The 12145-nt window shown below is 32.4% G+C and overlaps 1 protein-coding gene across 2 annotated transcripts; it reads right to left on the bottom strand.

Moving 5' to 3' along the window:
- Positions 1 to 1688: 1688 nt before the first annotated feature.
- Positions 1689 to 5578, bottom strand: LOC140879636 (U-box domain-containing protein 13). 2 transcript variants are annotated; one of them, XM_073283438.1, is made up of 4 exons: positions 5039 to 5578; positions 4279 to 4395; positions 3625 to 4080; positions 1689 to 3172 (listed from the first exon to the last, which is right to left on the bottom strand). In XM_073283438.1, exons 1-4 carry the CDS (start codon positions 5306 to 5308, stop codon positions 2021 to 2023), a joined length of 1995 nt encoding a protein of 664 aa, XP_073139539.1. In that variant the 5' UTR covers positions 5309 to 5578; the 3' UTR covers positions 1689 to 2020. The 2 variants fall into 2 exon arrangements, with proteins under 2 accessions (XP_073139539.1, XP_073139540.1); XM_073283439.1 differs by having other exon boundaries at positions 5035 to 5171.
- Between the last annotated feature and the right edge of the window lie 6567 nt (positions 5579 to 12145).

Genomic DNA, 12145 nt, shown 5'->3' on the forward strand with positions numbered 1-12145 from the left:
TATTTTCTATTGTTAGATGTCTCACATCGATCGATCGGATTGGAGTTAGATTCAAAGTCATGATTTTAACATAGTATCATAGCCAGACCCGGTTGGTCTAAGTCTATGGTCTTAGAATATACACAAAGCACCCTATTTTAACTTGAGAGAGGATATTAGATTTATTTGCAAAAATAAATTAGTTTATAAATTTTAAAACATTATCATTTCGTTCAATACGATTGTTGCATGCTATATATGAATTGGACTATCTAATGAATCACAAAACAAATTAAACTTTGTCGAAATTTCAAGATAGATCCAAGATATGGACAAATGATCAAATGTAGAAACTGCGGTTTCATATTTTATCGGGCACATTGTGAAATGAACCGAACGCAGATGTCATGTGTTTGTGTCGGCTGAATGTTTTGTTTGTGCATCCAAAAGTTTCTCTCTATTTCTTGGATTTGCACATTGCTGGCGACAATAGTACTTTATGATGTAGTTTTCTTGTTTTGGCAATCATAAAATTTGTAATAAATTTGTGTAAATAACTAGAATTTTAGTTACGCTTGTATTTGAGTGTGAACCGCCATCATTTTCGCCACCAACTCCAAGTCACTAATGGGTCATTCGACCCTAGAGAGGGTTAACACATTAACCCTTTGCATTTTTTAAGGTCATGATTAAGTCACATCATGTGGATCCCCATATAAATGGAGCGGGATTACCCCTATGTAGGGTTGTAAGACCCCTAGCACACACTCTTTCATGCCTCTATCGATCTCAGATGAATTGTTTGCAATCATCACCGATTGACACATGTTAAATTTATTAAAGTAGGAGATACTACTAAACTAATTAATTAAACCTAAAGCTAGTTATGTTTTCTAGTAAAAAGGATTATCAAATTGTATATATAGTTTTTAAAAGTTTCAAGTTTTACCATGTATATTACATTATATCAGGTAATTTCATAGTTGCACTTAAATTGACCTTTCTTTCTTTCTCTTTTACTCAATCTATATATTGACCCTCAAGTATACTGAGAATGTTACCTAGTACAGTGTATTTGTCCTACATTATTATTGCATTCATATCGTTCTGGCTTATGCTTCAAAGGGAAGAAATGGGTGGCTTTTCATGACATAGTACATAATGAGCTATGCCCATACTATACATACACTAGGCAACCATGGGCCCAGCTAAGCTATTAGTAATTTAGTATGTTGGAATTAGAGAGTTCCCTAATGAGCAATGGGGGCAGCATTGTCATATGACTATTAGTTTATCGAAACCAATGTTTTGGTAGAACTTACATTCATGATTACCATTGCTGCACCTTTAAACATCACGACTTGCTATAACATTAATATGATGTTCGAGGGCACTGCACCAGATATTGATGGAACCTTCTTCAAGATCCAAATGCATATTCATCGTTGTTTTCGATCTCTATTTGATTATGATGCATTAGATTTTTGACTCATTTTGAGATTGTTTATGATGTATTTCTTTTTTACAGATATTCTTTCTTCTGATTTCTAGATGTCAGCAAATTATTTTGTATTGAATTCCATGTTACTGAAAAAAAATAAATTCAAGTGTACTAGGTTGACTTTTTAGGAGGTTTCGTTGAGTGTACTTGTTAATGGGGATACACTGGTGTGGTATGCGCACAAATATAACACAAGAATATTTGAGCAGCTATAGATGATAGATTTAACACAACAAGCTTCTCCCATAAAAACTGAAGATGTTTACATTTTTTCCCAAGTTGCAATATATCCACATCATGCCATAGGATAACTGCTTCTGTTTCCGAATTCTATCCCTTCTCATGGACTTTTCTAGTTAGATATAGTCCTCACCTGATCAATTGGAATAAATTACTTGAACATTGGGAGTGGTGATCTTTCACCTTTTCCCTTTCAAGCAAGCTATATTCTATGTGCCCTTCCTTCAACGCTTTATAAGAACCGAAGACGAACAAACCCAGATAAAAAGAAATAGAAACAAGTATTATCTATTAACAGTGTCAACCGATGGTGGTGGCCGTGGTTGTGATAGATGATTCTGATTTTGAGTTTTGAGTATGCATCTCGGCCTGCGCCCTCGCCTGCTTTTGTATTTCTACAAATCTATCCATCCGTTCAAGCAGTAGGGCAGCTTTTCTCTTTCCCCTTTCTGTGCCATTTTGCGCCAAATCAAGAAGAGGTCCCATAACGCCTAGTTCCTGTGCGGCAGCAAGGTGCTGTGGGTCTCCAGAGCATAGATGTACCAACACTGCTGCTGCATTTTCTTTGTTTCTCGGGGAGCCATTACCGATAACATCAACTAAAACAGGCACGGCCTCTGCAGCTCCAATGGCTGCCTTTCCTTCAGGATGGCTAGACAATATTGCCAATATTGCCAATGCCTCATCCACCATGCTGCCTTGGGGCTCGGTGAGTAGCCGCATCAATGTGGGAATAACTCCTGCCCTCACCGCCTTTCCTTTATTACCCTGATATATGCATAAGTTGAAGAGTGCCGTTGCGGCATCTTTCTTCCCTCTTTGTGTACCTTCACTTAAAAGTGTCACCAGTGGTGGAATTGCTCCTGAAGAGCCAATTGTCACCTTATTTTCATCAACTACTGACAGGCTAAACAAGGTGGCAGCTGCATTTTCCCGTGCCTCCATGCTTCCTTTCTTGAGCACAAGAACTATACCAGGAACAGCCCCAGAGGATATTATGCTCCCTTTGTTGGTGTCACATATTGAAAGGTTTAGAAGTGCAGTAACGGAGTGCTCCTGAGTTCGAGAATCAGGAGTTGACAAAAGCTGGACAAGAAGAGGGATTGCACCAGCTTCTGCTATTGCCACCCGATTATCTGCATTTCGTTTGGCAAGAAGGCGAATTTCACCTGCTGCAGACCGTTGGTCTTCGAGGCTGGCAGATGTTAGTTTTTGTAGAAGAGCCTCTATCTTAATAAGCTCCTCAGGGGAGCAAGCAGATGTAGTCTTAGTGGCTCGATAGCTGCTTGGTCGCTTTGGAGGTTCAATCCCATTTGCCTCACACCATTGTGCAATAAGACTTCGAAGAACGTAGTTTGGCGTTAGAGAATTGCTAGTAAGATTTTGTTGTGTCTTGGGACAAGTACCATGCCCCGCCCGCAACCATTGTTCAATGTACATCCTTTCATATGTCTACAATAGAAAAAAGAATTTACCAGTTAAATAGCTAGGAAAGCAACCAATTTATCAATGTACAATCTTTTAAATGTCTATAATAGGAAAATAATTAGTTAAATAAATACAAACCAGGGTCGACCAGGGGTGGAAATCAATAGCATCAGAAATACGGCAAGATACCCGTTTATTATTAATAAATTTGTCATTCTGTTTTCAATCATTTACTTCTAGTGCTCCAAAAGATTGTCATCCACTGATTGCACAAAGAGGCAAACACAAAACATGGAGGTTTCATGCAAGACATGACATAAGGCCGCGGCAAATACTTTTTTTAACCGAGATTAGCAAGAAAAGAAATGACGCGACAAGATTCAATCCAAAGGCTAGGTACTGATGAAGAACATCAAATAACAAGAACAATTAACAACGTGAAGGCAACAATCCATAAGAAGGCAAAAAATAAATACCTGTCCTGTTGATACTATGACAGGATCCCTCATTAACTCTAATGAGATAGGACAACGAAAGTCATCTGGTATGACAAGGTTCGTCTGATCTCCCTCGGTCAATGTTTTCCCACTGCTACTCGCAGGAACAGACTTTTCTGTTGCCACGGAGTCAATGTTAGGGTTTACTGTCAGCACAAAATCCTTAATTTTCTTCAATAGCATTGACATCTTCTCTATGCTTTCCTCTGGATCCCCACCAGTGTCAGCAACTAATTCATGCAAAGCTAGTGATTCTTGAGTTAAGTCGGATATGCCCTCAAGCTGTAATTTTTCAACCAATCTCCTTAATACATCTGGATCTTCTGCAGTATCATTACTCTGGTTATAAAGGCACAAAAGATCGTGATGAAGCTCAAAATCTGGTGCATCCACCCTTCCCTTTGCTCTTCTGAATTGAGCAAGAACAAGCTCAACCTGGAAAAGATGGTTATAAAAATAGAATAAGAGACTCCGCGTTCTCAATAGTTTTTAGCAACACCAAACAAACATCTCAAATGCATTTGTGACATGAAATGTACCATTGTGGTATATAAGTTCTCTGATGAAATCGTAACTTGCGATCATGAATGCACAAAACAGCGTCCAGATATAAGGCAGGGGTATGTAATTTACCTGTTCCTTCACTTCATCTGATATATCGAGTTTCTCGAATGAAATGCCACTCAGCGCTTGCTCCAACTGAGCCGTGACTTCTTGAAATTTAATCATGATTTGCTCTCTCTCCAAAACCTGCAGGTAGAGAAGAAATCTTATAATTCTACAATTGATTTTAATGGGAAAAGAACACTATGCAGATTAAATGTGGTTTGACAACACGCGAATAATAATAAACGCAACCTAAAAATACAGTCTTAAGGGAAATTAAGAGAATAATTTACTGCCATCAGTGGATAATCCTAAGCTTTTAATGGACTATCTCAGCAAATTCCATAATTCCTGCGTAACGACAAGTTTGATAACGTATAATCTCATCCAAAAATTCCTCAAACCCAAAGCAAGCTTACACCAGACACGAGATGAATTTATTTTCCTTATATTTCCCTCATTTTCACCAATGGAATTCAAAAGCAAGCGGGGGCCTAATCAGCATCTCACCATTCTCAGAAGTTTTTGCAACAAGCAACTCATACACGATCAACTAAAGAATATAATAAAAATAAAAAGAACGTTTTTTTTTTTTGAAAAAACAAACAAACAAACTCTGATCAGATACACGATTCAAGTTACAATCTCTAACTTTCCACAAAAATCGTAAAGATCAAATAAAACAAGGAAAAACATTATAAAGTGTGGCCGTGTGATTTAACTCGAAGTGGGAGATAAACTCCCAAAAATCAACAATAAAGATCAACAATGACCGTGCCATACCGACCAGATAAATCTTGCTCCCTTCGCTGCCAAACAGGAGCAAATCCTTAGCCGATTCAAGAGCTTTCACCAGAGAAGCTAATGCCTGGATGGAATCCTCGGGGATCGACTCTTTGCTATCGCGAATTTCCTCAAACATCGGAGTCAACAGCTTCAGCCGCCGAGCTAGATTCATGTACTGCTTCTTCACGGCAGCTCGGTACTCGGGAATCGCCGAAATTTCATTGACTATTTCGATCAATTTCCGCGATAACGCGGATTTATCTTCGTCCATTATCACAAAGAGATCTGAACACAGAAATGCAGAATATTTATATTTATATTTATATTCAAAAGGCGAAGTGCTGATTCAAGTAACAGACGCAGATTTGGAGTCAACGAAGGAAGGTACGGTCCCAAGTTGAAGGATGGATAGCTGGAAGAACTGATCGGGTCAAGGGTCGGATTCGGGTCTGGGTCGGAGTCTTCTTCTTCGAGATGAGTGGGGTTTTTTTTTTTCATGTGATGCTTTTGTTTCTTGGTGGGCAGTGAGTTATGGTGGCGCGGCTTCGGACGAATTAGGATAAAGTATTTGGATTTGCATTACAATTATATTCAATTAAAATTAATCCAACTTGTTTTCCAAATTTTAATAATGTGGAGGGCAATTAAATAAAATGGGAAACTTTTACTTTTAAGATAAGAAAATGGCCAATATTTAATATAAAACGATGGTCTATTAATCTAAGTATCTAACTACTTTTGCTTGATGTATGCCGGTGACGCCTTAACGAGTCGGCACGAAAAGTAAACAAACAAATATGACTATCTAATTCTAATCCGAATAGAATAATATTAATTCTAATCCGTGTTCGTGCAATTGTATAATGGATCCATAATATAGGTCATTACGCGACTGTATAATGGATTTCTATAAAAATTAATTCGATTCGTCGATGCTTTACGAAAATGATTAACTCAAATTATTTTAGAAGTTTATTACAACCTATTATAAACTCATTATAAATCTCCTCAAAACATCACATTTTGAGTGCATTAAGGATAAGATTAGTGTTGGATTTTTTTCCTTTTTCTTTTTTTTTTAAAAATTATTTCATTATATCATGTGACTCATGTCGAATAATATATTATTTTAAAAAGAGAGGAACAACATGAGCTAAACTAACATGTATGTAGATCTTCGTCTAAAGCAACATTAAAAAAAATATTTCATTATATCATGTCGAATAATATATTATTTCAAAAAGAGAGGAACAACATGAGTAAAATTAGCATGTATGTAGATTTTCGTTTAAAGCAACATCACCTAAACGATGTGCAACACTATCAGCTTACGATTGCATCTGATTTATGTATGTGTTTTGGTATCAGCCTTTTTTAACACGTCTCCTTGAATCTTTTAAAGTCATTGTTGTTTAAATGTATCGAAAAAGTAAACCACAATTGTAAGCAAGCAATGGAAGAAGAAGAAGAAGAAGAAAAGATTATACATAATCTTTATAGTATTCATCCCCTTGTGATGTGGTCAAATGTCAGTCCTTAGATCATCAACATATATGGCAAATTTCATAAAAAATTGAATAAGCCGTATGATCTAATGATATTGAAATAAGGAAAAAAACACTCTCGATGTAATATATATATATATATATATATATATATATATATATATATATTGACTAACAAATTTTGGATATGTAGATATATTTTATTTTAGTTTGTATGTTTTGCGGCCCATACTTTGAACGTTTTGTTAAGTTCGAAAGTAGATCGAAGTAATTGATGCATTAAAACATGTATGTATGCCGCTGAACATAGAATCCAATGAAGTGCCCATGAATACTTGGTAAGAGGGATCTTCACCCGAATTTCTGTTGTTAATATAAATACATAAATTAATAACATCGTGTATAAAAATATTGATATCTTAAATATCAATTTAATGTATTGAAAGTAATATTATTTTCTTGAATTAAAATTTACTAAGAGATTAAGATGGTCATGCATATGCTAAAATTTAATATAAAAGAATGCACTTCCACGACAAATGGAACATGATTAAAATCAAAGTTAATTTATTCTGTACCTCTATATTATTTGCAAAAACTAGACCATCCGACTAAATAAATCTATTATTTATCTAAAAGTATGAATAAATCTATTATTTATCTATTACATGGGTGAGTTTATGCTGGCAGACGGACATTGCCCGATCTGCCAGCATCAAAGGCCCACCGCCTTGGTGGGGTAGCATAGACTACTCACTATTACATATCTAAAAGTGTGAATAAAAGGGTAAATTTTTACAATTATGAATCTACAGCTTTATCCTTTTACTCTACACAAATTTATGTAAAAATAAATACATATAAGGATATAAATGTAAAAATTAAATATTGGCTAAAACATAAAAGTAATATATTATATTATTTATCTATACCAATCATAAAAATGTGAACCAAGGTCAAAATTTTTCATTGTATATTTTCAACTTTGTTCTTGGTTAGTACATACTTGATAAATTCTATGAGGATACTTTTGTAAAATCAAGTATTATGATAAAGTCAAAATTACCAATTTTTTCCATAAATCAATAGTGATCAACATATAACATAGAAAATTATAAAATCATATATATTTAATATAATTTGATTAACATATCTCACTTATTAACAAATAAAGAGTAAATCATGCATACATGAGATAGAAAATAAGATAAATTCATGGTACGAAGCATGTCATAGTTTCTCAAGATTAATAAAAAAATAGAAAACTCGGTCGAGCTGTAATAATTACATAAATTTCAATATCAATAAATGTAACACTTATATTATAAGCTTACATGAATTATCGATAATGTCTTATTCTAAACTGTTAATATGGATGTAAAATAATCATGACCGTAAATAATACAAATATTGAAACTACAAGTGTTACATTTTCGAAAATGTTGCAAATATTTTTATTAGTTGCAATGTCGAAGATTATATTGATTACATCACTAAGATATGTAATAGATTTTTTTTTCACAAAAATATATATTATTACCATGAAAATTATTTATTAACTATGTGTTAATATATTCTCATCTCAATTTAATTTATTTAACACGTTTATCCACAACAAAAGATGTTTCCACGTACATCGCACATGACTTTTACTAGTATATTAAAATATACATATATCATAAATCCAATCCGTCAATCCAAATATAAATACAACTTCGATCTATTTTATTTTCACCAACTAAGTTAAATAAGCATTCAATGACTTTTACATTATACATATTTTGTCAACAATGGTTTATACTTAGGTAAACAATCTACAAGCTAAGATTTCACTCATTTCTTTCCATCGTTTCATCTGTTTGATATATAGATATATTAGTCACGTTTGCACACGCGTTGTGTGTGTGATTAAAATATGAATATGATTTATTGTATAATATATTATAGTTTGTTTTAAATCAATTTAAATTTGAAAATAAAATGAGTTGTGTGTGTGTGATTAATATATGAATATTATTTATTGTACATATGTATTATATTTTTGTTTCGAGTCAATTTAAATTTGAAAATAAAATAAAAGCACAAAATTAAAGATTATAATGGACAAATAAATTTTAAAATAGAGATGGAGAGTTTGTTCTTTTTGTTTTTTTGTTTTTTAAAGGGTATGTTAGATATGTCGTCTTTGGCTTTATCAAATTAATTTTAATTCGGTTACTAAGTTGTGCTCTTCTTTAATAATATAGTAACATAAACGCATACATTTCAATTGAATCAAACACTTTGTTCTTCTAAAAAAGGCATGTAAATATAATTTCTTCACTTCATTCATTTATATATAGATGACAAAAATGTAGTAGTAAAATAGTCACCGTGAATATCTCTTGGTATTATCTCTGTTTTGCTGTGTTAGAGTAAATATCTTGAGAATTTAATATACTCAAAGACAATCATTCTCCTTGATTTAGCTATTGGGTTGACACATCCATTTACAATTTGAATGTAGGAATCCAAAAAAATTAAATAAATTTTTTTCAAAAGTCGATATTAATAAAATTTGCTAGAAACACAAAAATTACATATGTGCCGATAATTCAAAACAGAAATAAATGAAATGTCTGACAATATATATATAAATTTTCTCGTGGAAAAGGTCAGGGAAGAGGAATATTTTTTGGAAGGCAACTTGTTCGACGGCAAATAATATATTCCAAGAGTGAGAATCTGGGCTTGTGCTGCTTGCCACCAAGTCACCACTGGCAAGCTAATTATTAACTAATTTCTTACTTATCTAGAACTTGACCCCAAAGAATCAAGAGGAAATTAATTATTAGTTTCCCCATCCAATTTTATAGAATTTTTGTTTTTCGGTTGTCCTATATATATTAAACTAGTTTCTACGTTTAGTAACATTCTTTTATTAGTTTTATCGTGAGTTTTTTTTTTCACTAAAATTTATGAAAAATATCGAAAATACAAACTTCACTTACGAAATTTCATAATTTACCAGTATTAACGTTATTTGTTTGAACACGCATCATGTTTCAGTTAAAAAACTAATTTTTTTAAAAAATTGTATGTCGAATGTACATACAAATATGTCATTAGAATCTATTATATTTTTCAGTTCATCACAATATAAAATAAAATTTTCAAATCAACACATTGAGCAAGAAACCATCGAGTTATGGTCTTGTAGGAGAAATATCAACTTCATGTCCGGATTCACGTTGATTTTATGATGCACTATGGGTGTATGCACAAAAATTCGTGTGAGTATAAGTAAATACGTGCAATTCTTATAAAAATTCGAGCTCAGACACCTATTCAATTTTTATAGTGTGAAATACGTATTTCCGATATTTATAGGGATTCTGGAAAAAAAAAAACTCGTTTTACATATACATATATTAACAAAGTATTGGAAAAATTGTGAACATTTTTAAAACGGATTAATAAATATAGATAAAATAAAATATGAAATTTATACGTAAACATTAATTGATTTTTCAACAATTTTCTTAATAATTGCAAAAAAAAAAAGGAACAAACTTATATTGCACGGATGGAATATTATCTTTTTTTAAACAAAAAGGAAATTATTTTCAGTTTCTAAATTTTTTATTTTTTATTTTTTACGTTATTTTTTTAACTAATTTTTTACGTTACTTTTACGTGTACACCAAGTCACCAATATGACAGGCTTTGAACTCGGTTTCTAAGCCAACTTTGTTGACCACTAACACTAAGCCTAATCCTTTGACCATAAAATGCATTTATTTGTTACTATTTAAGACAATATAGCAGATTTAATTAGCAAAATCAGTAAAGTCTACAATTAATTACATATTTAAGTTACTTAAAGAAATCAGTGAAGTCATTAATCCAATTTTTTAAAATAATTAATTCAAAATGAGTCATGTTAGATGTACATTTTAGGTTATGTTAAGATGATATAAATGATAATAAATTTTTTTTTAAAATTAATATATATATAATTAGATTCAATTATACTTTTATAATTTATTATCATATAAAATATCGTCATGAGAGTAGCATAAAGCGCACACCCAGAATTTTCCATTCAAAATCTTAAAATGAAGTTAATTGTTACTCTTAAATTTTCAGATGAAATATAATGCACATATTATGCTGCAACTTTTTTTTTTTTTTTTTTTTCTGACTCGAGGGAGAGGAATTTATAGTTGAGTTTCGAAATAGAAACTTAATTTGTCCCAAAACCTGAGTATTTAGTGTCAAATAAGCTAAAAATCGTGGACATTTTATGTTAAAATTACAAATAAATAAACTCTTGTTTGAATATTTAAGTTGGAGCTTAGTTAAAAGAGCTCATTGAGCCAATTATTTCAAATTCAAATTCAGATTCAGATTCAGATTCCCACTCCAAATTATCCGAAGCGAATTCAAACCTTCCCCATAATGCTTTCTCAAGTTACCAATGATATAAGCTACGGGCTCTTGGAAATATTTATTTATCTTATGTTAAATTAATAAATAATAGAAATTAGTTATTCCTTTATGAAATATTTAAGTATAATTATCCCATCGAGCAGCTAGATTTGGACTCTTTCGAGACGGGGTGTTGGATTGGAGCCTAGAGGCTAGAGGTATCGTTTGGGTATATTACCAGTCTTGTTTATGCTTAACAGGCCTTTTGAGTTATGATAAATGGGCTTTCAATAGCCAGCCCATTTTTTATGGACTAGATGTTTGCTCACTCTCACTTACTTTTGTGTGTATTTTATTTTTACAAAGAAAATATTTAGAAAGGTAAATTCTACAAAATATTTTTCCATTTCCCCTTATTTGAGGCTGTGTGCATTTTAACATAAATTGAGAAAGCATTTCAAAAGGTCAATTTTATAAAATAAATTTTCATTTTTTTCACTTATTAAATGAAGATTTTAATAATATAAAAAATTTATTGTAAAAATAGTTATGATATTGATTTGATAGAGAAAATTGATTCAAGAGGTAGGAAAATAATACTAAATATGGAATCTGGACTATGTAAATGTGACGGATGGAAAATGAAATTCAATAAGAGATGCATGATGACTACTAAGTCATGCAATGCATGAAAATATACCCGAAAATCATCATCCGTCGATGGCATAAGCATTGGGCATTAGATCATAAGTCCTCAGTTGGCTAAAGAGTTCGGAAGTTTGCAATATAATTGTTGAATACGACGCTCAAATGTTGATTGATGCTCTCAATGAATCAAATATATATTCTTATAATTTTGGGTTGGCTATAGATACTTCAAAAAATTAGTTTGGAGCTATCTATCAAATTGTATTTCGTTTTTGTGAATACATCAACACATTAGGCAGCTCATACGCTAGTCAGAGTCATTATTTCTATGTCTAGTTACGTAAGTTGGGTTACCCCGTCCCTATTCTAATTTTTTATGTAGTCGCTCTTGATTTAAATTATAATATTTCTATCGTTTTTGTAAATTTTTTCAAAAAAACAAATGAAATATATATGTGTGTGCGCGTGTGAACCCTGGCTCCTAACTAGCGAAGGTGGACCCCGGACCACCCACTCATGTGACTATTCTGGCCACCATTAAAACT

The sequence above is a fragment of the Henckelia pumila genome, chromosome 2 (assembly GCF_033568475.1).
Source record: "Henckelia pumila isolate YLH828 chromosome 2, ASM3356847v2, whole genome shotgun sequence".
Taxonomy (NCBI): Eukaryota; Viridiplantae; Streptophyta; class Magnoliopsida; order Lamiales; family Gesneriaceae; genus Henckelia; species Henckelia pumila.